At 46.4% G+C, this 26,145-nt stretch overlaps 8 protein-coding genes across 8 annotated transcripts; 3 read left to right on the top strand and 5 right to left on the bottom strand.

Annotated features, from left to right (window-relative positions):
- Positions 1–647: 647 nt before the first annotated feature.
- N7478_002950 (uncharacterized protein) lies at positions 648–3,600 on the top strand (the record flags this gene model as incomplete). The annotated part of the gene is made up of 11 exons (XM_056919164.1): positions 648–828; positions 893–985; positions 1,048–1,155; positions 1,212–1,288; positions 1,341–1,448; positions 1,508–1,686; positions 1,738–1,806; positions 1,867–2,082; positions 2,149–2,446; positions 2,513–2,751; positions 2,817–3,600. 11 exons carry the CDS (start codon positions 648–650, stop codon positions 3,598–3,600), a joined length of 2,352 nt encoding a protein of 783 aa, XP_056782322.1.
- A 149-nt stretch (positions 3,601–3,749) lies between these two features.
- N7478_002949 (uncharacterized protein) lies at positions 3,750–6,024 on the bottom strand (the record flags this gene model as incomplete). The annotated part of the gene is made up of 4 exons (XM_056919163.1): positions 3,750–4,244; positions 4,308–5,214; positions 5,281–5,659; positions 5,727–6,024. 4 exons carry the CDS (start codon positions 6,022–6,024, stop codon positions 3,750–3,752), a joined length of 2,079 nt encoding a protein of 692 aa, XP_056782321.1.
- A 2,736-nt stretch (positions 6,025–8,760) lies between these two features.
- On the bottom strand, positions 8,761–9,907 carry N7478_002948 (putative Rho-associated protein kinase; the record flags this gene model as incomplete). Its single annotated transcript, XM_056919162.1, has 3 exons — positions 8,761–8,867; positions 8,916–9,614; positions 9,670–9,907. The coding sequence occupies 3 exons, from the start codon at positions 9,905–9,907 to the stop codon at positions 8,761–8,763; spliced, it is 1,044 nt and encodes a 347-aa protein (XP_056782320.1).
- A 1,295-nt stretch (positions 9,908–11,202) lies between these two features.
- N7478_002947 (uncharacterized protein) lies at positions 11,203–13,023 on the bottom strand (the record flags this gene model as incomplete). The annotated part of the gene is made up of 3 exons (XM_056919161.1): positions 11,203–12,753; positions 12,816–12,941; positions 13,000–13,023. 3 exons carry the CDS (start codon positions 13,021–13,023, stop codon positions 11,203–11,205), a joined length of 1,701 nt encoding a protein of 566 aa, XP_056782319.1.
- An 813-nt stretch (positions 13,024–13,836) lies between these two features.
- N7478_002946 (GRAM and VASt domain-containing protein) lies at positions 13,837–17,828 on the top strand (the record flags this gene model as incomplete). Its single annotated transcript, XM_056919160.1, has 3 exons — positions 13,837–14,258; positions 14,335–17,051; positions 17,113–17,828. The coding sequence occupies 3 exons, from the start codon at positions 13,837–13,839 to the stop codon at positions 17,826–17,828; spliced, it is 3,855 nt and encodes a 1,284-aa protein (XP_056782318.1).
- A 954-nt stretch (positions 17,829–18,782) lies between these two features.
- On the bottom strand, positions 18,783–20,399 carry N7478_002945 (uncharacterized protein; the record flags this gene model as incomplete). Its single annotated transcript, XM_056919159.1, has 1 exon — positions 18,783–20,399. One exon carries the CDS (start codon positions 20,397–20,399, stop codon positions 18,783–18,785), a length of 1,617 nt encoding a protein of 538 aa, XP_056782317.1.
- A 1,253-nt stretch (positions 20,400–21,652) lies between these two features.
- On the top strand, positions 21,653–22,238 carry N7478_002944 (thioredoxin family protein; the record flags this gene model as incomplete). Its single annotated transcript, XM_056919158.1, has 3 exons — positions 21,653–21,695; positions 21,783–21,858; positions 21,944–22,238. 3 exons carry the CDS (start codon positions 21,653–21,655, stop codon positions 22,236–22,238), a joined length of 414 nt encoding a protein of 137 aa, XP_056782316.1.
- Positions 22,239–22,730: 492 nt separating this feature from the next.
- Positions 22,731–23,312, bottom strand: N7478_002943 (hydrophobin family protein; the record flags this gene model as incomplete). The annotated part of the gene is made up of 3 exons (XM_056919157.1): positions 22,731–22,787; positions 22,844–22,935; positions 22,988–23,312. The coding sequence occupies 3 exons, from the start codon at positions 23,310–23,312 to the stop codon at positions 22,731–22,733; spliced, it is 474 nt and encodes a 157-aa protein (XP_056782315.1).
- Positions 23,313–26,145: the final 2,833 nt, after the last annotated feature.

Raw genomic sequence — 26,145 nt, 5'->3', positions numbered from 1 at the left:
TAAGACAACTGTACCGTTTATCTCAACGGCACAGTTGTTTCATCCTCCACGATCACCTGGGCACAGTTAAATACTCAAACCCCCAACATTTGAAAGCAATCACAACTTTCCCAATCACCGTGTTATCCTATAATATAACCAATTTACCCGTGAACGCTGCATGAAGAGATGATAACAAGGTAGTCCAACCCCACAATCCCCAAGTCTGCCCCACGCGGGGACCATACTCCGTCTCCTTCTAGTCTTAGCGTCCGCCGATGAATCTTAACTACTCCACTCCTCCGGCATAATACCGTAGCCATCCTATACCGCATGATCAATTCATCTCCGGCGCTGCGAAACCTCAATGCCAGAGTTCGATCTAATACTTCGCGTGCCACATTGGCGGGCTTCGCACGGCCTGATTCACGCGTTACCGATTTGATTACTGTCAATTATCCCCGCGCGGAAGCAATTAATTCGTTAATTGCATATGAGCTCTTAGCTCCGAGCTGGGGTTTAAATGCGAGAATGCCCCGTGTTGAGTTGATCCCCGTGAGGGACAGATCTTTTTCTTGGTCTTCTGCTTGGATTTCCGGTTCTTGAGAATTGGCCTGTCCGGGTCTTGGTATAGAATTTTTCGATTGAAGTGCTTTTCCGTCCTCAATATGATTGTTAAAGGTTTCTCGGAGGGCTTATTGCTCCTCCAGCTGCTGGGTACATTTGTATCTGGAGCAATCGGGTCTTCTACTCCGCTCTACAAGGATGCTAGTGCACCGGTAGAAAAAAGAGTAAAGGATTTATTGGGGAGAATGACCATTGAAGACAAGATGTCGCAATTGATGCAAGGTGAATTTTTTTTTGATTGTTCTTTCAATGATATGCCAACTGCTAATATTATTCCGATCCATAGGAGACATCACCAATTGGATGGACTCGACAACCGGCGCCTTCAACTATAGCGGATTGGTGGCGAATATGGAGATGAAGGCGGGCATGTTCTACGGTACGTAGACATTGGTTGAGAAATGCTAAGAACATGCTGTGGTGGATGCTGAGATTTAATAGTTGGCTATGCTATTCCGTGGGATTGGCTGGCAGATAATATCAAGCGAGGTCAGGACTATCTGCTGCATAATACTACGCTTGGTATTCCCGCGATTGTGCAAACGGAAGGTAAGACATTACAAGGGAGCAAGAGGCGAAATTGGGCACTAAGATGATCATTGTAGGTCTTCATGGATTTTTGATTGGTAATGCTACCATCTTCAACTCTCCTATCGGCATTGGAAGCTCTTGGAACCCGAGTGTAAGATGTATCTTCTTGTCATATTAGTGCGAAGATAGCTAATCCGTCTTAGCTTGTTCAAAAAATGGGTGAAGTTATTGGTCAAGAAGCTCGTGCTCTGGGTGCGACTCAGCTTTTCGCCCCCGAAGCTGATTTAGCCCGTGAACTTCGGTATGGTCGGGTAAGAAGCTCCTTTCTTTTTTTTCCCTTGGAAATATTCTAACGAGCTTGGATTCATAGGTCGAAGAAACGTTCTCCGAAGATTCCTTTCTAGCTGGCGAGATGTCTTATAGCTACGTTAAGGGTATTCAGAGCAAGAATGTATCGGCTATGGTGAAGCATTTCGCAGCATACAGCATGCCTGAACAGGGAATAAATACTGGACCGGTTCGTGGTGGTGAAAGAGAGTTGCGCACAACGTAAGTTTGAACTACATTCGTCGGGTCCATGAAGTACTGATTTTCTTTTAGATGGTTGCCATCATATAAGCGCGCGATTGTGGATGGAGGAGTGTGGAGTATCATGGCTGCTTACTCTTGGTATGCGTTACCCATTTCCTTTGCTAGTTGTGACTATTTAAGAAGCTAATATGCTCATAGCTACGATGGAGTTCCGATGGTTGCAAACTATCAAACACTTACTCAGATCCTCAGAGAAGAATGGGGCTACGAGGGTTTTGTTATGACCGATGCTGGTGGTAGCGATCGATTGTGCAGCTATTTCAAGATGTGCGAGAGCAATCCTATAGACATGAATTCTGTCACAGAACAATTATTGGATGCGGGTCTGGATGTAGAAATGGGAGGCGGCTCCTTGTAAGGGCATTCCCTGAAAAAGTTCCTCAAGAAGGAAAATGATTATTGGGCTAACACAAAATACAGCAACTTTCAAAAGATTCCATCAATGGTCGACTCGGGGAGACTTGATGTTGATCTCGTCAATACCGCTGTGTCAAGATTGCTGCGGGTGAAGTTTGAAATGGGTCTCTTCGAGAATCCATATCCTGCTGCACCAGAGAGTCAGTGGACTTCGCTCATCAACACCCCAGAGCACAAGCAGCTGGCAAGAGATTTGGACAAGGAGTCGATAGTTCTCCTGGAGAACCACAACCAAACTTTGCCTTTGAAGAAATCCGGTACCATTGCTGTCATTGGACCCATGGCTTCAGGTGTCATGAACGTGAGTGACAGATTGATTTCTGATAAAATTTATCTTTGTCCCTTCCAAGTTACTGACATTATCTAGTATGGCGATTATGTCGTTTACAAGAGCGAGTACCGAGGTGTCACACCGTTGGACGGCATCAAAGCTGCTGTTGGTAATAAAGCCACTGTCAATTATGCACAGGGATGCGTACAGTGGAGTAATGACCAGTCTGGTTTCGATGAGGCGGTTGAAGTGGCAAAGAAGTCCGATGTTGCAGTTGTAGTTGTAGGAACCTGGTCGCGCGACCAAGGAGAATTATGGACAGGGCTAAACGCGACGTGAGTACAACTTGACACGCGCTAAAATTTGTCAGAGAATAATTGCTAACATCTACATCACACAGTACCGGCGAGCACGTCGACGAAGACAACCTTGATCTTGTAGGTGCACAAGGTCCTCTAATCAAGGCCATTGCCGCCACTGGAGTCCCAACCATTGTCGTCCTATCTAGCGGCAAGCCCATAACAGATGTCTGGATCTCCAACAGCACCTCAGCACTCGTGCAGCAATTCTATCCCTCCGAGGAAGGTGGAAATGCACTTGCTGATGTCTTGTTCGGTGATTACAACCCATCTGGTAAATTATCAGTCAGCTTCCCGCGTTTCGTTGGAGATCTGCCGGTTTACTACGACTATTTGAACTCAGCCCGTGAGATTACCGATTCTGGATACATCGAGAATAATGGTACCATTGTCTTTGGTCACCAATATGTTATTGGTAACCCTACTCCGTGGTATCCTTTCGGCTATGGAAAGAGTTACTCGACCTTTGAATATGGCACTGTCACCGTAGATCGCAGCACCGTCAAGGCGACCGATAGTACAGTCACTGTGAGCGTTGATGTCACCAATACCGATAAAACGCGCGAAGCGACAGAAGTTGTTCAAGTTTATATTTCCGATGACATTGCGACGGTGGTTGTTCCGAATATGCAACTGAAAGGCTTTGATAAGGTTGTGATTCCTGCCGGAAAAACTACGAAGGTGAAAATCCCAATCAAGATCGAGGATATTGGACTTTGGAACAGTCGGATGAAATATGTCGTTGAGCCTGGTCAGTTTACTGTATTGGTTGGCAGCAGCTCTGAGGATATCAGAGGAAACACCACCTTCACGGTGAAGGGATGAACAACTCCAACCAGTCTAGCTAAGAACGACTCAAAATTCTATACCATAGTATTGTCCTGAATAAATGAGAATAAAATATTGAAATGTTCATATGCGTGTGTATTTTGATACTATGTGTATTAAATATTATGTACAGGGCAGGGCTTTTTTTATACCCACGGTCCGTGTGAAAATTCATCCATGGTTTGTGGCGGAGCCTCAACCTTAGTTAAAGTCAATCTTTTATATGCTCGGTTAGCATCTGCATCCTGCGGAATAACAGTACTCGCAACGTTCTCCTGGATGGTGGGAATCTCCGAGTCAACTTCGCGTTCAAGACTTAGAACGACACCAATGGCCTCTTCGTCCTCAATGACCTTTGGATGGCGCTTGGCAAAGTAGCGAGCGTATTTGTATAGCGACCAGTAGCAGCTGAAAACGTTGATACCAGTCAAAGCAATCTTGTAAAATGTGTAGTATAGAATAAGGACCTTCCAGTCGATGCGCTCTTTCTTAAGTCGGAGGTGGATCTCATTGAACACCAACACGTTGACAATGTACATGCCAATAGTTGCACCAAGGAGAATACCACAGAATGAGGGGCGGACGTAGAAAGAGATGGGTAAAACGAAAGGAGCGAGAAGATAAATGAGAGTTTCGTACACCTGTAATTGAGGATTAGTAACTGAGAATCACCGTCAGGGAGTTTATAAATAAGTGATACATACCTCTTGGAAAACACAGAGCTTGGCTCCGATCTCCCACCAGCCGAGCTTCCAGCTCGTGAAGATGTACTTGAGGTCATAGTACATTCCGATAACGAAGAAAAAGTTCCATCGCTTAAATCGTTGCTTAAAGACAGTCATTTCGCCGAATCCACCGCGGCTACCACCTCTAGCGAAAAATACTGCTGATGGTGTCTCGGTTTCGACGAAAACAGATGAGCACATGGTAATTCGACCTCCAAGTCGTCGACAAGCATCTCCGAAGAACCAGTCCTCGGATACGGAAAAACCAGGATGCTCATTGAATGTTTGCTTGAGAAACTCCGTGTTCCATAAAGAGATAGCACCATGAGGGAAAGTGGCACTTCCCAGCATACCAAAGAAAGCTCGCTGGATACCGGACATTTTGTATTCGAGATCCTGCGCCTGTTGACAGTATGTTCCCTTGGATGATTCAGGTCCAACGCTCTTAATAGTGTATCCAATACACCTGACGGAGCTCGTCAATCTGTTGCTGACGACGGGGAAATTCGGTGGAAGTGCGCAGTCATCATCGATAAGAAGAACATTTTCAAATCCCTTTGCAGCGTAGCAACCAGCGAACTGGGCAACGATCTTTGAACCAACAGGTACCCAAAGATGATTAACTCCATACGGGCGACAGACGTCTTCCGTGTTGTCGAGTGGAGTTTCCGAGTTTCCATTAGCAATAACGAAGATGTTCTCAGCAGGAAAGATTTTCAGAGCAGCGTCCAGAGTTGGACCAATAATCTGTGCAGATTTATAGCAGGGAATAAGCAGGGCTGTGTTCTCTGCATTTGATACTTGCTTTTCAAGATCTGCATCGGTAGGAACCAGCACTGCTGGGGGATCCTTTTCAAAAAGAATGAGGAGCGGCAAGAAAGCATATCTGTTTCAAAAAGATTTCAAGTCAGTAATCAATATCAAGATACGACGTTAGGGTATTGAGTCTTACAAGAATGCCAGACCAAGAAGAATTGCCCATCCTCCTGGGATGACGAATTTGTTGCTGATAACCCAGTAGAGCCACCATACTGCACCCTTCCAAAGGGGCATTCCGATCAAGACGAAGTATATGAACAAAATAAGGAACGTATAGAAGCCGATTTCGAATAGAAGTCGCACCCAGTATTTTCGTTGAAGAGCAACCTTTCTCAGTTTGGCCTTTTCATACACATCTTGCATACTACTCCGCTGACTACTAGCAAAGGTATCCGAGCTATTAGCGCTCATTGGGGGACTGGCATGGACGGCGGCTTCTTTGATAGGCGTGATAGGTTCGTCTTGCTCCAGGGGCGGTGATAATGGTACAGGTTGCTTGAACTCATCCCAGACTAACGTTATAAGATTAGCAAGTGTTTGGAAAAGAAAAGACAGAAAAGATAAAGTATATAAACATACGTTGTAATGCAGGAGGGTTGCTACGCGGTCGAGTAGCATCGGGGCGTTTTGGAACCCGCAAAGTAGAAAGACTAGCAGAACGAGCAAGACCACCAAGAGATTTAGAGCGCGAGAGACCGCTAGATTGCTTTTGGCTTGCAGATCTGGCCAGTGTATAGGGGACACGATCATTTTCGGGGAGAGATTTCTCCCATTTTTTCATCTCCCATGGTGAATCGAACTTTGCTGTAGACAGCAAGTGCTTCGGGACACACACGTCCTCCACCATTGTATGTCTTCGGGCATGGTATTTGGACATTGGGGCAACGCTGCAGGTATATAAATGAGTGACTGTATTAATGAATGGCGAAATTAAACGAGTGGAATGTAACGAATGGTCACCGCATCAATGGACGGGATGAGGTGCAGTAGTGGGAAAAAACTTCGATGCGAACTCTTAAAACCTGCATGGGATCCCTCATGGTGTCCAGGTGGAAGCCTTATCCTCGATGTGGGCCACAGCTCGGTGTACTCCAGTATTTCCTACTTCTTAGATCCGGTAGGTTCCTGATCTAGATGGGGCCGAACCTGGTCCTGTCTTAGCCGAATCCTTGGAAGCCCTGAGACCCAAATTTGATGACCCAAAAAAACTACAACACTGAGCTAACAATAAACCTGATAGCTATGTAAATTAATTGATTGTCTGGTTCGGTATGTTAATCAAAACCCTGTTTTTGAATTAATAACCGTCATTGTGATATGTGCGGAGAATGCGAAGTATGTCCTAAGCATTTAAGATCTATGGAATTAGTCACGGTAGTTATCGTGGCTTTCCTTGGGGGAATCCTTTCGAAAAAAAGCCTTTCCACACTAAGATCTATATGGTTTAGAGTCTTAAGTGAGATCCACCGTCTCCTTCGCTTATACTCTAGATCCGATCTGTACAGAAGTATGTACATTATGTACATTGCAAATTCTACATCTTGCATATTATCCAACAACGTGTCGAGAGCTCCGACACCGTAAAAACTCCATATGCAGGGCTTCTGCTGCAGCCGCAGGAGTTTAGCTACAGGATGAAACAGAGTCCCAGGTGAATTGTAGAAAGCAGTTTTAAAATAGCAGCTCGCAGTCTTAGGATTGTCCCACTATAAAATTTTCAGCGCCGAATTGAGTTCACGGATCGCGGCTGGCAGAGATTTTAGCGTCAAGCAATTGACCTAGCCTTATGGACCATACATTCAATGTTCCACTCGGAAAAGAGCGAAATGATCTAGCCAATAGATCTTCATTTTATTTTCCTGTTTGATAATGCCAATCTTTACTACTCTTGCCATGTTTTGAATTTAGTGCCATGTGCTAATGTGCTTGGGTGGATCCGGCATCATTTCCCGTCCCAAGCACACAACGCAGCCACTTTTCAAGCCACCCAGCTTGGCTTTTTTTCGTGCCTGTAATCGAGACCCACAATGACTCCTGAGCTACCAAGGATCAAGGCAACTCGAGGTCAACAAATTACCCAAATTAAAGCAATTTGATTCTCTACAGGTTTTCACCATTGATGTTCCATGGATTGATCACCAATGACATATTGAAGATCTTCAAACGGCTTTCTCTCCATTCGAAGCAGTTAGGAAGGGATAACCACAGAGGACTGAAGCTATTTTGAAATAAGGTTCCAGGCACGGAAGACGAGTGGGCTTTCCACGTACATTCTTTTTTTCCGGGATAAATTTAGAACTCCTTGCGTGGAGGGACTTTGAAATTATTGTCTGAGCTCTCGTCCCTGTTGAAGGGACATAGGTGCAGATTTAATGGTCGGCCATGGCCCCGTTTAAGCAGGTTGCAAAGAGTTTCATGCAACGGAGCGTTCGGACTTTAACCGCGACAAAAAATGATATCCCACAATTGTATGCCACTTGTACTCTGGTCTGATTTTTTATCCGGTCTTGCTCCGTATTAACCGAAAATACACTCTACATGTAGATACCAGTCCGGCTTCTTGAGAAGAATGACGACTCAATCTGACGTACCATTGCTTGTACTCACTACGGGGTAGCTGTTTCATGCTCTATGTGCCGCCCCAGCTTGCAGATCAGATCAACGTGTACTCCGCATCAGCACCGTGACAGAGTAGCATGTACTGCCGGAAGGGTAGTTTCTGGAATTTCGCTGAATTCCGTGATGATATATCATCTTCAATGGGCCACGTTTTGTGGCTGCGCCGGCCACGCTCGGAAGTATCACGCCCACTTGGCCACGATGCCGGGTTGAACAGCGCAGAACCCCGAGATTTGATGTGGAGACTGTCTAAGTCGGCCTGCCCGGTTGGCGAATTGTGCTGAGAAACCATGCATCCAAGTTCCGTTGAGAAATTCTGGAAATTCTGGAAAGAGCAAAGAAAGAAAAACCCCCATTCTCACTGAGATGACATCAGAAATGCTCCCAGCTAAATTTGTGATACATAGCATGATAAGTTAGCGGTCTGCTCGATCGCCAATTGTCGGTGCATTAAGTTTGGCCATTTCACCAGGGCTGAGAGCCGCATTGACCAACGCTCGCTTAGGCTCTGGCACGCCTTATTCTAGTCCTTTTTCTTTTCTATTACGTGAATTTAGTAAAGTGGAGCTTCATTCATGCGGCTAAAAAACATTACAAGTTTAGGGTTGAGCGAAGCACAAGTTGCGAGTTGCATCAGAGGCCTTGAACGAAACATGAAACATTTTTACCTGCTTCAAGGGATGATGAGCTTATGTTTAAGTTTGAGGGAACTAGGTCGAGCCAGCAGCCAGCAGCCAGCAGCCAGCAGTATAGTTGGAAACAGCGCACTGGGCCTTTCTGTTGTTACCAATTATTATTGCTCACTCTATATTTGATTGGATTTTTGTCATTCATTTATTACTATAAAATTTCTACTCAGGTATTCTTCCCCTGGTAAAACGACTCGCTTTAGACGAAGCTATAGAACACGGGGAAATCACATGGCATCGGACAAAACAGGTGAGCTCAAGTAAGGATAGAGAGGATTTAATATAATTCGCGATACGTATTACTACTAAGTAGATTTATTGGTTTGAAGACACTCGTTGCGGTTCTCGATTGACTCAACATAAGGAATAACCAAACGACCCTCTGGGCTAGTGATTCCATGACCGAATCTCTCTGAACGAGATCAGCAAGACTGGCGCGAGCGGATAAAGTCAAACAGACCATCTTCTTGTAATTTTTGACAAAAAGCTTTTGTAGCCTCGTCTCCATCTGATGCTATCTTTTCATCCTTTCCTCCCTCCACGGCTTCGTTTTCTTCACGGCTACATCTTTTGTCAAACAATTGCTTCGTGGCCGCCGCCAAGCTTGCAATTGTGGGAAATTGATTGTGCCAGCACTTATGAATTAATTCATCGATCATCGGATCACAGTCTAGGACTGGGAACTGCATGTCCTGAAATAATTTCCTGCGCGCAATACCCCGATCACGCCAACTGACTGTGAGAGTCTTGTCCTCGTATACTGCCATCCCGTAGTTAATATAATAATACATAGATCCAAGGGCGAATTGCTCAGTCCGAGGTCCCAGAAGCCCAGCTGGACAACCAGGGGTATCATAGCCTATTTCTGGTTCCGTCAACTCTCTTCCCCATGGCTCCATGCAAACCCAGAATGGCGTTCCGAATGGTGCCGTATTGTCAAAATCAGTTACCTTGATTTTGTTGTCGTGGAGAAGAATATTTTCCGGTCGGAGATCGCCATGGGCGAGAGTAAGAGATTCAAGAAAGGCAATTGCTTGGGTGATACCGTTCATCCACGCAAGTCGTAGGTGCAGTGGTTCCAGTTTGTTCACCTGTATAACAACCCACTTCTCCCAGTCATAATCGTGATTTCCTTGAATACGGATAGCTAAACATTGGTCTGTTCAACTAGTCAATAGAGACCTTTGTATGGTCATAGATCTCAAGAGTATCACCTCTCATATTCTCAAGGAAGATTGCGTCGTCAGTGAGGTGGAAACACTGCACAATGAACGCGCAGGCCGTCTGTCGGGAAAACCTTTTGTAAATCTCAATCTCTTTGAGAAATTGCTGTCTCGAAAACTCATCAGAGTTTGGGACTTTCACAACAATACCGCAGTCGACCTGGTAGACTGAGGAAATGCCTCCTGACCCAATCAGATGCACGTTTGGGAATCGACTTTCTACCGCCATGGGTTCTTTGATTCAAAGATAATAGAATAGATACTTTCTTTAAAGACCGAACACTCTTCAAGGAAATATCAAGAATCACGAAAAGGATGGGCCCAAAAAACAGGGCTACGAGACGGTAGGACGGATTGAGAGTGCTTTTCGTAATATTGAATGAGGGCGATGAGCCAAATACAAGTCCATCACACACTTATCAAGACGTGTTAGTCCACTTAGCAAGAGATTCGCTTACTTTACACTACCAGGTACCTACACACATGCATGGTAGTAGGTATTGTAGTGGGGAATATACTCCCCACTACAGTAATACCCCGCTATAGCGGTATAAGTCATTGATATTCTGTATTTAAGATGTGATCGGATCATTCTAGCAATTCAGATCTCTTCTCCTTCGGACTCCCTTACGGTCTCTATCTCAGTATTCCTACTTTCCTCCAGGGGACGATCCTGATTCGCAGACCAAATACCCTCAGGATATCTGGGTGAGTGTGGGTGTTGTTTCCCTCTACAGCATGTAGTTGGGCAGCGACCCTACTTTGGCCATAAGAGGGTAGACTGCAGCTGCAGCAACTTGAAGCACCCCCAATATTGAAAAATGTGTACAGTTGGAACAAGGAGCCGTCGCAAGAGGTATAACAACATTTCAGAGATGCTGCACAGTTTATTTGAAGCAGCCATTATGACACCTTGAAGGCGATATGACCACGTGTCATAGCTTTGTCCGTGTCCAAACTCGAATGCTTCAAATATCGCGGGGCTCAAGCTAATCTTAATTGCTATTGTCGTTAGTAATTAGGCAGCGGAGACAGGAAAAGATCCCAGCCCCACACGAATGGAGCAATCCTTCTAAGCAGTCTCCACACGATGGTATACGAAGACCAGAAGTATAAACTAATCAATTCTTATCAACAACTTAGGTTACGCCCAGGTGTCCAACCCAGCTTAGTTTGTTCAATATAAAGTGGCAAATGGAAATAACGAATGGGTTCCTCGATTTTTATTTTTATTTTAAAAAAAACAATCGACGTATCAATTCTGTCGGTAAAGCTAATTTTGGCTCGGGGATGTGGCTGAGGGTCTTCAACCAAACCCCAAGGTTGTCTTACTAGGAGTTGGACGGAGGAATCCAAGATCATTTATTATCTGCCCGCTTTTTTGATGTCTTGTGTGTCATGGGAGCTGGAAGGTTTTCTGCTGCTACTCCAAAATATGTATATTTTATGATCTATTCCTAATAGACACTATCCTATGTATCTTGGTCATTAAATAGAATAGAGACAATGTTCAATTTCTCTGCTTCAGATCACTGGGGTAGCTGGTATATCGTTCGAGTCGGAATCTGGCTGTGGCGAGAGCGGAGTATTAGGAGTCCTGGAGCTCAGAACCGGCGTTGGTGGATTGGATTGACCATCAGCAGATTGGCCTCCCGCACGTCGTGTTTTTGCTCCTTCTTTAAGTTTCTCCCAGCGGTCTCGGTATCGCCCAAGGACTTTATTCAATTTATCATTGTCTCGTCCCAACCGATCTAGTTCTTGTTCGCCGCGTCGAACAATGTCTTCTAGTTCCTTTACTCTGTCAGCTGAGTCCGACGTGGCAGGCGCAGTAGACATCTGAGCTACTGGAGAGGGTATTCCAGAAGGACCATGTGAGCCAGGAGATTGGTGAATTGCTCGCAATGATTGCTGTAAAGCCATAGAAGATGATTGTGCATTGACTTCCCACATATGAAGTCGTTTCGAGAGCTCATCAGACAAATGCTTCAGTGCTTGATTCTCCATTTGAAGTTCTTCCAGGGTCTTAGGATTTTGCAGGCTCGTAAGTTTGTCTCCAGTGCCTTGGCGCTTGGCCCGGTTGTTGGAGCTACCGGCGCTCTGGCGCATCTCGGGTGAGGATGGGGTTTCTCGTGCGTCCACAAAATCATCCTCGCCTTCATCTAAGCTGCTTCGGCGCCCTTCTTTCTCGGCTCGTGTCAGGATACCTGCATAGGACATCGTTCCACCGGTTGTAGGGACAACATAAAAGGACTCTGCCGTATTCCCGGTAAAAGCCCCTGGATTCTCCCGAATCGATCGCAATGCAGCCCTGGAGAATAGACGGTTCACATCTGGCTCAGCGAATGTGTTACCTTTATCGGAAGTCGCGTGTTGATAATCCAGCTTCGTCTCGGCAGAAGACTTGCGATTTGAGGTGCCGGGCTGTTGTCCAGCGTCTCCTGTTCCAAGAGGTAGGCCTGCAAATGCCAGGGGTGCGGATATTTTGGAGATGAGTCCCTCGAACGTAGAATAGAATCGTTGGAATGGCTCGTCGGCTGCCGGGGGTTTCGTTTTACGATGCGAAGCCTCGCTGGACTCCGAAGGAACGACTTGTTGAGCGGTAACATCGGTGGGGCTGGGCAATGGAGGCGACCAGGGCTGTCTAGCTGTTGTTGTTCGGTTAGAGCGCTGCCTATTGGGGACATCCCGCAATCGTGCCTCTCCGGTCCTGATTTTCGATGGCCCCTCTGACATTTTAGCTCCAGCTTGGTGTGCTGAGAGTGTTGGTGAGGCTGGCGATCCACGGGGTTGAGATGGAATACCTCGAGCTGATGCTAAGTTACTAGCGATTGATGATGACTCTCGGCTTAACATACGAGGATTTCCGGGAAGCCTTGGGGGTTGGCTTTGGGCATCCTGGTTAGAGGGAACACCCGCCTTCGTATTTCCAGCATCCGTAGAGGATGGAGTAACCGGGTTCGGAGAGGCTGTAGCACCCTGCGCGTCTGGTGTATGGGCAGGATGTTCGTGTTGAAACCTCAGGATCTCAGCCAGTTTTTTATGGTGTTGTTCGAGCAGTTGAAGGGTCCGCAGAGCCTATCCATGACGTCCTCGTGAGCATTCTCTTATTTGAGGTCGGGCGGAAATGAGTAACTCACCTCCTGGTCGGTGCTGTTGTGAGCTGCTGCTGCAAATTCGCCAGCGGCAAGATCATGCTCTTCACTCGCTGCGACAGGATTAGCTTTCCGGGTCTCGAGCACCGCATTTCGTGCGTGGGTGTGGGCCTTATGACGTTAAGTTAGCTAGAGCAACTATGCGGGGAGAGGGGTGTGGGTATCTTACAAGAGTAAGCGGAGCGGCCTCCATGTTTGAGAAGTCAAAGTTGTGAGTTTCAAGGAGAAGGCATTCCTAATTTGAGCTTAGGGGTTATTGTGCTGAAGAGCGACAAGGGTCATAAGTAGAATTTGGTGAAGCTTGTATTCAAGGTTGAAAGTATTGGGCATTCAAACGGTGTGGACGATAAGGATTCAAGGACGAAGGGATCTTATCGTTATCGGTATCCGCTGACTGTACAATATAGACCAGTGCAATGTACGTACTGGTGTCTACAAGGACCAAGTTCTTTACTCTTTTTCTAGTTTAGAAAAGAAAACGAATATGTTATTTATTCTCAAAAATCAGTCTATTTCAATTCAGCAAAAGAGAACAATTAGAACATTGCCATTATACGATTGTCTGAAAACAGCCGCATACGCATTAAGATCTCCAAGGCTGAAGCTAACAGTACAACTGTCACATCCGCAGTGGAGAAACCCCAACAGCTACGAACAGCAATAGGTCAAGACACCAGGAGAAAAATAATGGGAAAAAAAAATAATGTGTCTTTCAGTGAATGATTTGAATATCCGCGAGAGCATTATACAATATCATCTTTACAATTAAAAATACCCGAGCCCATGACTATCCCTGCAATGTATGTGGTTCATATCCTCGGCATCTGACTAAGGGAGCTGCTACTTTCCCCTCGTTACGTGCATCAGGGGACACTTCCGGTTTCCTAGTCAGCAAACCCGCCCCCACCACTTCATCCCGGGTCGACACAGCAGAAAGCCCTTGATGTTGTCTGTCCTTTCGAATACACTCAGCCCCTTGATCTCTCTTCGGGTCTAATCCGTTGTCATGGCCAACTCCTCATCCTCAAGTCTCAAAGACGGAGGTGAGAGCAGGTCGCGTCGTGCCTGGACGGTATCTGCCGAGTCGGATACGATCGAATCATCGAGTCGGAGCAATGGCCGCTCATCGATTGACTCTTCAGAACGGCCCAAGACACAGGCCGGAGAGGTTCCGGATACCGCAAAGGCTGGTTCCAGCGGTTTTTCGAAGCTCCTCAAGCGTAGGCGGAAGAAGAAGAACCAGAAAAGCTCAGACGAACCCGATGTGCCTGGCTCCATTACAGAGCAGGAATTGCAAGAAATTCCCTCAAATGGATCTAACGGTGGCACATCCGCAACGAACTCGGTAGCTCCCTCGTCTGTCAACAGCTCTGCTCCCCAGGAGAACGAAGTCATCAATCTGTTGACCGATGATTCCGAACCAGACAGGTACGCCAAGCTCTAGACCACATCCCTGTCTCTAAATGTATTGCGCCCTGAAACTAACTGATGCTCACTTATCTAGAACTCCGCCGCTTACCTCTCACAACTCTCACACTGGCTTCTACACCTCCTCCTCCCCTCTCATCGAGACCACCTCGGCGGATGCCGCCCCCACTGCCGATGCCGACGACGCGCACGCAGATGGTGAATCAGCAGTCAGCGGTCCAAGTGCAACCGGATCGGAATCGAATACAGCTGAAAATCACCCGAGAGCAAACAGTGTCCCGGGTATGACGCTGGGCGTCCCAGCTGATCCCAATGGCAAGCGACGTAGCGCTTCACCAGGCCGACGATTAAAGGATGCTTTCGTTGTGCCCGATAAAAAGGCTTCCACTGAGGATCTTGAAACGGCCTCATCGAAGTCCGGCAACAGTAGAAGCGGCAGGAGTCTGTTTAGTAGCCGACGCAGCAGCTTGTCTTCCAAACGGGCGCAAACGCACGCATCTCAGGATGCTCCTCCGCCTCTTCCTAGTCCGATACAGACCAAATCTCCAAGTCTCGATACGAAGCTGGATAATCCGCGCTCTTTGCAAGCCAGTCCGTTGCCGAACACACCTCCCCAAACAGCCATTCCTTTCCCGGCGCCGGCGACTACCGTAACTCCTCCGACTCCGACTGAACACCGACCCTCCACCTCTCAAATCTTAGCCTCGGATATCATGGATTCGCCTGAATCTATTCCTGGCCGAAACTCTATCTCTGGAACCGGCATCACGGTGAGTCCCTCTGGCAACATGATATCCCATCGCCGAGTTCGATCTGCTTCTGCGGCTCACGGCCCAAGCAAGTTATCCACTTCCATGTCGACATTAACTCCCCTGGAAGAAGCAAAGACCCCTAAGGCCACGTCTGGTCAACAGGGTGGGTTTTTCTCCTCGATGTTCTCTGCCGCCCAAAATGCCGCATCCTCCATAACCAATACGCTAAACGCCCCGCAAAAAAATCGCAATGTGTCCCAGACGGGAACTATTGTCCCTAGCGACTACCAGGCGGAAGCTAGTACGGAAGATATCGGTTCTCCCAGAGGGGTTATCAGGAATAACGGCGATGATTCTGAACCCAGTACCGTGCAGACTCTTGGGGCTGGCGATCTTAACTTCGGTCATTTGGATGTGGATGCACCGGCGGGCGAGGTAATTTCTACTGCCGATGGTGTAGTAGTCACAAAGCCAGAGACACCATTGGGTGATAAGCGCAAGAACACGACTGTATACAGACGAGACGAGGAGGCTGCCAAGCTAGAAGACAAACGTGCGGCGCAGGCAGTGCATATGGCATACGAAAGGCCACTTGACTCATCCCTTTTAGGCTCTCCTGGTGATGATGTAATTGAATCTCAATCTACGATATCGCTACCTAGAGATGGTGTCCTTACTGGAGACCATACTCCCCCGACTGGGAGTATCATCGATGGTGATATTGGTAGTGGCATGCGGCGCACCGGTAGCGTGCGTAGTCGACTTGCACGTCGACATCGAGGCTCGTCCGGTGCAACCACGTCAACAATTGGAGCGATTGGTGCCAGTGCTATCAACCTTGGCATCCCTGGGGTCAATTCGAGTGTCCCTCGGTTGACCGGCTTTGCCGTCGCAAGTAAAAAGCGCAACCGGGATTTCCATCAATTATTTAGAAGTGTACCAGAGGATGACTACCTGATTGAAGATTACAGCTGTGCGCTCCAGCGTGAAATCATTTTGGCTGGTCGTATCTATATCTCTGAAGGCCACATATGTTTTTCCAGCAACATTCTGGGTTGGGTGACTACCCTAGTCATTAGCTTTGATGAAGTAGTGGCCATCGAAAAGGAAAACACCGCCATGGTATTCCCGAACGCGATCGCTATTCAAACACTCCATGCCCGTCACACTTTCCGAAGTCTACTGAGCCGTGAATCAACTTATGATCTTATGGTCAACATTTGGAAAATCAATCATCCTTCACTGAAGAGCTCTGTGAATGGCACAAGAGTCACAGATGGCACCGGTGACAAGACAGAGAAGGTTGGCGCAGGCGAAGATGAAAGCGACACTGAAAGCGATGTCTCGGACGAGGATGAGATTTATGATGAGGACGAAGAAGGCGACCACGCTGAGAGTTTCTTTGGGGTTGGGGCCAGTGCCAATGCCAGTGAAAAATCATTGCCCGCGAAGAATGGTCTGAGTCGTCAGCCTTCTGGGATATCTAGAAACGGCAATTCACCGAGCGGACCAAACTCTGGTGGTGAAGCCAAGGCAAGTTCTCCCAAAGAAAACGACTTCCCTGGTCCATCTACACATGCTCCCACCGAATACACAAATGGGGACGGTCAATATGAAAAGGTTATCAAGGACGAGGTTATTCCCGCACCTCTTGGCAAGGTCTATTCCCTTGTTTTCGGCCCAGCGTCAACGGATTTCATGACCAAGTTCCTCGTGGATAACCAAAAGTCTGGAGAGCTTCAGTTTGAGGGAACTGCAAAGGGACTTACCAACGAAAGTCGGGTCCGGAAGTACTCCTACATCAAGCCCCTGAATGCTCCCATCGGCCCGAAGCAAACCAAGTGTATCAGTACCGAAAACCTGGACTTTTTGGATTTGGAGAAATTCGTTCTTGTCACCCTGACCACTCAAACCCCCGATGTCCCCAGTGGGAATGTTTTTGCTGTAAAGACCAAATATCTTCTGACATGGGCTCCCAACAACCATACTCGCTTCCTAATGACCTGTAACATCGAATGGACAGGCAAAAGTTGGCTAAAGGGTGAGTTGAATATTTTTATTCCATCAAATTGTATATGTAGCAAAAATCTAACTATTTGCAGGTCCGATTGAAAAAGGTGCCATTGATGGACAGACCACCTTTGGAACCGAATTGATCAAGACTCTCAAGGCAGGCGTTGTTCCCCGTGGGAAAACCCCCGGCGGCGGACGAGGAAAGGGACGTCGCAAGAAGGGTGATACCGATGCTCAGGAGTCGTCTGCAGCGGCATCAATCAAAGCCACTGCGGATGCCAATTCAAATCAAACTGAGTCTTGGGGTCTACTCGAGCCATTGCGACCTATCCTGGAGCCTTTCACAGGCATGCTCAAGCCGCTTTGGAGTGGGAACATCGCAATTTTGCTTGTTGGGCTCCTACTTTACCTGCTATTCTTCCGTGCACCCTCAACCCCATCCATGCTTGGAAACAGTGCAGGCTGTCCAGGACTAAGTCTGCCGCAACGGCTAGCTGCATATGATGAGATGTGGCGGCGTGAAGAGAGCGAGCTCTGGAATTGGCTCGAAGATCGTGTTGGCATGGACGGAATGGTCTTTCCAGCTCTCCACCATAGAATGCCGGAGCCAAATCATAAAACCCCTCGCGTGAATGTTGGTGATGAACGTGAGCTCATCGCCCGACTTCGCGAAGAGAAGGTTTCGGACCGAGAAATGGATCATGCCATTCGCACAACACGTGAGAGACTTGACATTCTCGAGGAAATGATGAACAATCGCAGAGCGGATTACGTTCCCGAAGAGCCTCTTAAGTCAGAGCTGTGAAGCCCTTTTATCTTATCGCCCAATGAGCTGTTAGCTTCTTGATTGGACCTCTCTAACTCCATCTACACCTTCACATCACGCCAATTTGAATCCTCTTATACGTTTCCTCGACTTCTACAACAGCCTCACTTTTTTACGCGCCCCTCAAGGCCGCTCGCTCCTTTACAAACAGTTCTTCCCCCCAGATCCACTTTCACTTCTTCGTACCTATAATATGGGCTCTGAAACTCACTTTGGCCCATCAGAAAAGCCTTCTCCCATTTCTGTTGGCAATCTTACTCGGAGTCTTTTTTGTACTTTTTGATCCAGTACCTCTGTTGTGGCCCTGGAGTATTGAAGTTCTTTTCTTCTGTTTTTCTTACCTGTACATCAGCGTCAACTGCCTTGTCTATACAGCTGTCTAGTACAGCTTTGACCCTACATTCCCTTCACGTTTCCTTTGAGCGCTTTCTACCTTTTTCTGTGTGGCTTGTCTGTAAAGTTTTTTTTTGAGCCTTGCCATTCTGTGCTCTTTTAGCCTGGTGTTTGATGCTGAAGATAGCAAAGCTATGTAAATAGATACAACCATTCTCTCTATATCAATCTCTTTTCTTGCTACAACAATGTCCTTCTACCATTAAAAAGTACCTCTGACTTACGAATGATTGGTGATACTCAAAATACCAGTCCCAGCCGGAATTGGGAGCAAACTTTCTTGGCTGAATGAAGGCAATTATCTGAATATCATTTATCGCGTCTATCTTAGTTATCCATCTCCAATGAGATGACTACTTACTGGTACTTACTGTCAACTTGACAGTTTTGAAATCGTATAGTATATCTATTCCATTAACATGAAACATTAGAAAGTAGTTGTTATCAATAGTATTAATCCCAACTATACAGTAAAACGAACTATACATTAAACACCCATAATTGTTACATTCATCAAAATCAATGCCGTGCTCTGCAAACTTATTCACTTGCCTGCAACTCCCGGCCACGAAGCTGAACAAGCTCCTTATTTCGCGCCACAGAAGTCTTCCAAGCCGGACGTCCCGAATTGAAATGATCGTCAATCTGCTCCAAAGTAAGACTAGCAGTCTCTGGTACAAGCAGAAAAACGAACACAGTAATAATAACCGTCACGCCAGCGTAGAAGTAGCCCACATTGGGTCCCATATTACCATATTGTGCATCTAACATATACGGCGTCCAAAAGGTGGCGCCGAATGAGAATGCACCGTATAGGATTGTCGTGTTTGCTTGTCCATATGTTCGTAAGGAGACACTGTGCATCTCTACAGATGCTAGATATGCTGTAGGAGCAATTGTTCCACCGAAGATGAAGGCCCAGAAGCATAGGAGGATGACGACGACGATTTTGGACACGGAATCTTGGCCTAGTGCTGTGCTGACGGACGATAGAATCAACATGCACACTGCCATTACTGTGTATCCAGCCAAAATACCGAGTCGGCGTCCTCCATATTCAACCACAGCGGGACCTAAGCCTGATCCTCCAAGAATACACAGGCCAATGATAACGTTGATCAAGTATGGGTTGCTCATCCCAGCACCCCGAAGGAAGGTAGTGGCGTACGGCTGCACGAATTGAATCCCAGTAATCGAAAGTCCAATCATGATCAACGCTGACGCAGAAGTCCTCCGAATATTATGCGACGAGTAAATCTGATACCACGAAACAGACTTCTTCGCCGTCCGCTCAGCCTTGATATGTGCCTTTACCTCTTCAATCTGATTTGTGATTTCAGGCGCAAATGGATCCATCCGGTAGAGCATTGCGAAAGCCCTTCTTGCCTCCTCTTCATTCTCAGGGTCATTATTTAGGATCCATCGCGGCGACTCAGGAAACATCAAGATCCCGGCTCCAAGAATAATGCCCATTGGAATCTGACACAAGATCGGCGTCTTCCATTGCCAATTATTTCCCGGCTCAAACTGCGCCGATCCGGCACATACAGCAGAAGAAGCAACGTTCCCCATCGCAAGTCCGACATTATACAGTCCCAACGAGAACCCACGCTTGTGCGCGACGATACACTCTGATCCGTATGCTGTGCTGGCGGATATCAACTGTCCAAGACCAATAGCGCTAATACACCGACACACCATGTAATGCACGAAACTGCCCTGGCCTCGTCCTCCTGTACCTAGCATCCCGGCAGCACCGATGATAGCAAGCGCACACCCAATCTGAATCGTACCACGGCGACCAAAAAAGCGGCCTGATAAAGCAGATACCCCGCCCCCGATACCGATGAACATGTAGTTCAGACTTATGAGAGATTGTTGTAGAGGGGTAATAAAGCACTGCTCGACAACCTCGCCAGTCTTCGGATCCATAAGGTCGCTGCAAGTACCGAAAGCCTTCTTGTATGAAGGCATAATGAGCACAGTGCCCGTGTATCCATTATCGAAGTTAACAATCCAAGCCGCGAAGGCAACCCAAAGAGAAAGGCGGAGCATTGCGCCCGTTGAATCAGGCTTCCCGTTCAATGAAGTATGACTGTTCATAGCGGAGAGAGTATCGTCCTTTTCGGACTCCTCGTCGTACATTTGGCGCATCATTGTGTATGTCAATATATTAGGCTCCTAATGTTTTCGGTGCCTCGAGCTGGTGTTTCTTTGCATATTGCATTTGTATCTATTGGGAAAGTGCTTGGATGGATGGTTCCTAACTATCTTATCCTACTCCTGCCTTCCCCGTACCCTGCATACCAGGGCTACGCCATCCATGTCTGTCTCGCTCATTGAGAATGCTGGGGCTTGTTAGCGGCCAATCACATTACATTTTTTTGCTCCGATGACCTTGAATGTTCACGGGTCCTTACATGAATCAGGTCGGCAGACTTCTTTATTTGATTTCATTGGATGTCCTTGGATATATGAAATCACTGCGGAGATTTTAGCGATAACTCTAGCAATTTAGGGCTGCGGGGAACTTTAATTGCTCTGATTGAGGGGTTTGGGAAGTTTGGAGGAATGTATTCGAAAGCTTTATCCAATCAAGCTGTTTTGAATTTGGGGTGTCATGATTCCCAGTGCTGAGGGTTATTGACGCTTAAAAGTGGAAAGGGCCATGCCGACCTACCTATAGTCATTGTGATTCAACTTAAGCAAAAATAAAAACTCGTAATAAATTATCAAGTATCCCTTCGTCCACTTGGATTCATTTCAGCGCCTATCTCGACTTATAACCTTATTATTTGAAGATTGCATGAGCTTATACTAGTTTCGCATATTGTGGGTCTTAGTTTGATAAATTTCACCTAGTAGTAATCCTATGTCCCATATCACAAACAACTTTTGTATAGTTATGGCGTCATAGAAACCATTCGTTTCTAATCACATTGCATTTGAGCTCTAGTTGAGGCATATGCAATCATGCGTGGAATGACCAAGTAGCCGTTATGATCACTACTGGATCAAGCTCTGCGCACAACTTGTCTGGTGTAAAGAAAGGGGGATATTCACAAGATAAAAATTTGAATCTGAAAGCCTGATAAGCCGACTCCAAGGTATTTGCTAGATCTTTTCAAGAAGGAAATTTCAAATCAGCAGGGATCTTGAAGGGATAGATGCTTGGGGGAACATTGGTTGATTATAGAGTGAAACAACGCATGAAAAAAAGCAAGTAATCTTCGGATGCTCAAGCATAACTCCGTATATTTATCTAAATCGGAACTTGAGACCATCAAACCAGGAACATTCATGTCAACACCAACGTACGGGCTCTGTATAGTTCAAAATGGTCACGTGCATCAACCCATGATGACTCCACCCTCACCCGCATTCTTCCACAAACATCCACAGAACCCAAAATGAATGTCAAGATTACCCTGATCTTCCTCTTGTGCTGGATAGGTGGGTGACCCTGAATCGCAATTCGTCATCATCTCAAAGAGCAGCGCATGCTCCACCGCTAAAATACGACCCAGCTAACATAAGCAGTCTTCCGCTACTACCAACAACGCAAAATCTCCGCCAAACCAATGGAGTCCCACGGCAAAGTCACCAACATTGACAAGTAAGGACCCCGTTAGAGCTTGCAGGAAGGGGCTTCAAGGGTATTTTCATTGGTTCTACAGCTAAATTTTGTTTTACACTCATAGTGAGGTCATCTTCAAGGCCCTGATCTCCTCCGGTCCTACGGTAATCGACTTCTACGCTACATGGTGCGGTCCTTGCCGAGCTGTTGGTCCTCAGGTCGGAAAGCTGAGCGAGAAATACGAGAACGTCCGCTTTATTCAGATCGATGTTGATAAGATGGGTGGTGTCGCGAAGCAGTTCAGTGTTACTGCCATGCCTACGTTTGTTTTTGTTAAGGATGGACAGGAATTCGGAACCCGTGTTCGTGGTGCGGATGTTCGTGCGCTCGAAGCCGGTATCCAGGCGCTTACTGCATAATTGTGCTGGAATCTCTATAAGGTAATACAGCGAATATTCATATGAATTGAAAGCAAATGGTACATTGTTTGCTACCCACTGGCATGTGTAAATGCAAAGGTCGACTTGGTGTATACCACTGGAATCCCATTTAGAGTAACTCAGAGCCTCGAAGTTACAGCTCTTGCGATCCATGATAAGAAACACCTTGTCTTTTGACTCGAACTGCTCCAGCTGCCAAATCATAGCGTTCCGATATGTGTGGAAGTATCCGGATCTACAAGTGTCTCTGGGAATAAGGAAAAAGGTGATAGTCTATGATAGTATAAGGTTGATCTGAGACATGCGTGATAAAGAAAGATTATGTATTATATGGAGATATTATTACATCCATGACGCAGAATCAAGAGTAATTAAATCTCTAACAAGCAAGAAGAAATAACAGATGAAGGTATACAGCAGGACTCCTCCAACTTTCAACCCCAGAAAAACCCGAATCGAGAAGCGAGAAGCTTAGAGGATGGAGCCAAGGGCAACGCAAGGAAGACCAGCGCCAACGAGATCGTTGCTCTGTGAGTCGAGTTAGATTTATGAACTGAGAAAATGTACTAGAAATGATGACTTACGGCAGTTGAGGGAGAGTTGGCACAGCAGGCCACGTTCTGCTTGCAGCGCTGGTTGAGTACATCCTGGATGGGGACAGCGATGAGGATGGGGACTGGAAATCATTAGTAAAGTGATGATAGTTAAGATAGGGGAGTGAAACATACTCTGCACATCCAGCTTGGAGCACTGGTCGAAGATACCAGCACCCTTGGCACCGGATCCAGAACCGATCAGGTTGGAGAGGAGACCACCACCGATGCCAGCGTTGACATCAGTGGTGTCACCGGCGTAGGTGGCGACGTTGCAGCAAGAGAGCTGAGCCTGGTCACCACACTTAGACTGGGCCTCCTTGACGGACATGCCGCCGGGGACAGGCCAGCGGACGTGGCCGGGCTCCTGAGACTGGAGACCGTTGTTGGAGGCCTCAGTGGGGAGGGCAGTGGCCATGCTGGCGAAAGCGAGAACAACGGCGCTGATGGAGAACTGCATTTTGAATGATAAAGAATTAAAGATGATAGTCTTTTAAAAGGAGTAGATAGGGTTTTTGGAAATTTTGGAAGAAAGGTAGAGAGAGAATGCAAGAGAAGTGTGTGGTAAGAATAATAGATTGAACAATTGAACAGACGCCTTTTATCTTCAAAGATTCGACTGTTTGGGTCTTGTGTTGGTCATCCAGTTTACATTTTAGCATCAAAAACAATCGGTTCATTTTTGTGACTGGAATGCCTCAAGCAAGGGTGTGGACCTCGAGAACCCTGAATTGGGCGTCTTCAAGCTCCTCCATTGGTGAGTCTTCCCTTTGGAATCTTGTCATCAACTCTAATGCGCTCCCCTTGGTGCTAAATTGCACGAGCCCTACATTCCATGACGGCGATGGCATCCATGAGAGTCACCCTACAAGCCCAGCTAGGTTTGAATGTCCCGTTCACTACAAGTGAAAGATATCGGTTGACGAAACAAACAACTCATGTAATTAGAGATCTTGCAATGACAATGAAGATCATAATACCCATCAATAATTGCTGATTGAAGTGATTAGTTCAGGCGCTGTACGTCTCCGCTGTAGCCCTTGTTGAATGGAGGTATGTATCACCACCTAATCTTACTTCCTTAGAGATCTACGTAGTCTATGTAACCTTCTTTTCGAACAAGATCTTATCAATTATCTTGGTGTCGCAACACTGGTTCTTCTACCTCCATATAGTAAAATTATTTATCTACACTTGGTTATCGTCTTTTTCTCAGTAGACAATCCGTTCATCAACCAACAACACATACTAACCCCGAGAACTTCAATTCAATAATACGCAAGCGCAACTACTTCTCCTCTACATACTAACACTAAGCAACTCAATAACTTGATTGATCTCAAGACGACATTCATCGCAGTGGATCAGATCTGATCTCACTCGGAATCAAGAGCCCTAGACGCCCCATCGCAGGGTGCCATCAACCAGGGCAGAACGGCACGTATATTCTATGGCTCTCCACTTTCCTTCCTATTGAGCCTGTGGACTCATATTCTGCGTTACGATGGGCGACCGGTGGGATCTACAGGGGCTTACCGAGGAAACATCCCCTAGTCATAATGGAGGAATGGATTGCCAGTACCCTTGATACGTAGATCTCTTCCAGTGTTGGAGATTTTGATAATTACTTGCACCATTTAAAATTGCTACACTTTTGCTGTTCATTAAACCTGCCTTGTTTGAGTCAACATTCAGAATTCTGGTCTACAAGGAAAATTGATTTTCTTAGATTCGAGGGATATGAGGGACATCGCTTGCGGTGTTGGGGTGAGGCTCCGGTGGCTGGAGTGCCCCTTGCTGGGTAGGGTCTTTCGGGCTGGTCACAACAGGGCCCCAGAACTTGAAAGGCGCCTTAGAAACATTACACTTACTATGTAGCTCGTGATTAACTACACAGATAGATTTGTTCCTATCCCAAATATTATTCAATTCCATGCGTATATTACGATCACTTCGTTTAAGTCTCGCCCGGCTGTCTCCACGACTAGTATGATATGTTGGTCGAGAATTTAATTGTCTGATTTAGATATAATGAATCCCTAGTGGATTCTGTGGTGTAGTCATTCTGTGCGTATCTGTTTTGGAGAAGGTCGGTGTCACTTGACCAGGCCTATTGGGTTCAAAGGGTTCCAATCTCAATGGTTAATTATACTTCTAAAATATGTATGATCATGCCCACATGGTCACGGGAGCCACATATATCTACTACGGGGATCTTGCCGTAAGAATTACAAGTAGTTCCTCGGGCTGGCAGTTATATATAAATATGTAGCATGATAGGGTAGTAGGTAATGTCTCACAGTACTGTTGAAGTGTCATAATATGTAGGTAATGTCGCCCAACAACCGCCCCAACACGCAGCGCATGTAGAGATAAAACTTCTAAGTATTTACTGTATTGATAACAGGGTAAGGCTGACAAATATTGCCTTTTGAAAACTCTAGATTTGATATTAAGTTGCCTTAGAATAACTAAAACATCCATCAAGAGACAACTTCAAGTTGAAGCTGGAACTCCAGGGCTTGAACTTGAAGTTATGATGATGAACATTGATATATGTCTGTGGCGGGAACCTTGAAAACATCACCGTGATTTCAACTCTTCAATACCCTAAAGCTACTTATGGCTTGCATAGAAATTCCATATATACATGAATGTGTATAATGTAAACACCGTCTGAGAAAACCTTCAAACCATGTCCCGATCCCGATGTACCCGTGATCCCAAGACATGTGCAACACAGGCGCACAATAGACGTATTTTTCTCTGTAGGTATCTTGTTGAACGTGCACATTCAGAGGATTATGTCTAGAGCAACGAGTGTGCCAGGTGTGCTGTTTGTTGGCGTCGTATGCCAATATCTGAGGCACTTTTCGAGAGCGGGTATACGAGCGGTTGCCCTAGAGTTCCGCGTTGTTCTCAACTCCTTTACGGAGTACTCTGTCTCCATATTATCACATATGTTATTTACACCCCCTCAATGGTGTGTTGCTTGCTATTTAACGCGAAGGGCGCGCCTGGAGACCGGCTGACCAGTGCACATGGCTTGCGTGCAGATAAGCCATGGAAAAAGCAATTATATTATGTCAAGAATAGGGAGCAGATACAGACTGTGAAGGAATCATAGGATTGTTCGGCATTTCAAATTTGAAATTCGCCTCATCATGTCGTTCTGTTGCCTGGATAATGTCTCAGCAATGACGAGCCAAATATCGGGAATCTGAGAAGGGTCAGTTCCATGGATGTCTCCAAGCTAGGTCATCTGGAGACCTCGAGATATGTCAACACGTCTC

Source organism: Penicillium angulare, assembly GCF_028827245.1.
Source record: "Penicillium angulare strain IBT 27051 chromosome Unknown utg000003l_segment0_segment0, whole genome shotgun sequence".
In the NCBI taxonomy this organism is placed as follows: domain Eukaryota; kingdom Fungi; phylum Ascomycota; class Eurotiomycetes; order Eurotiales; family Aspergillaceae; genus Penicillium; species Penicillium angulare.
Note: the sequence above shows the minus strand (reverse complement) of the source record. Positions and strands in the feature narration are given on the sequence as shown.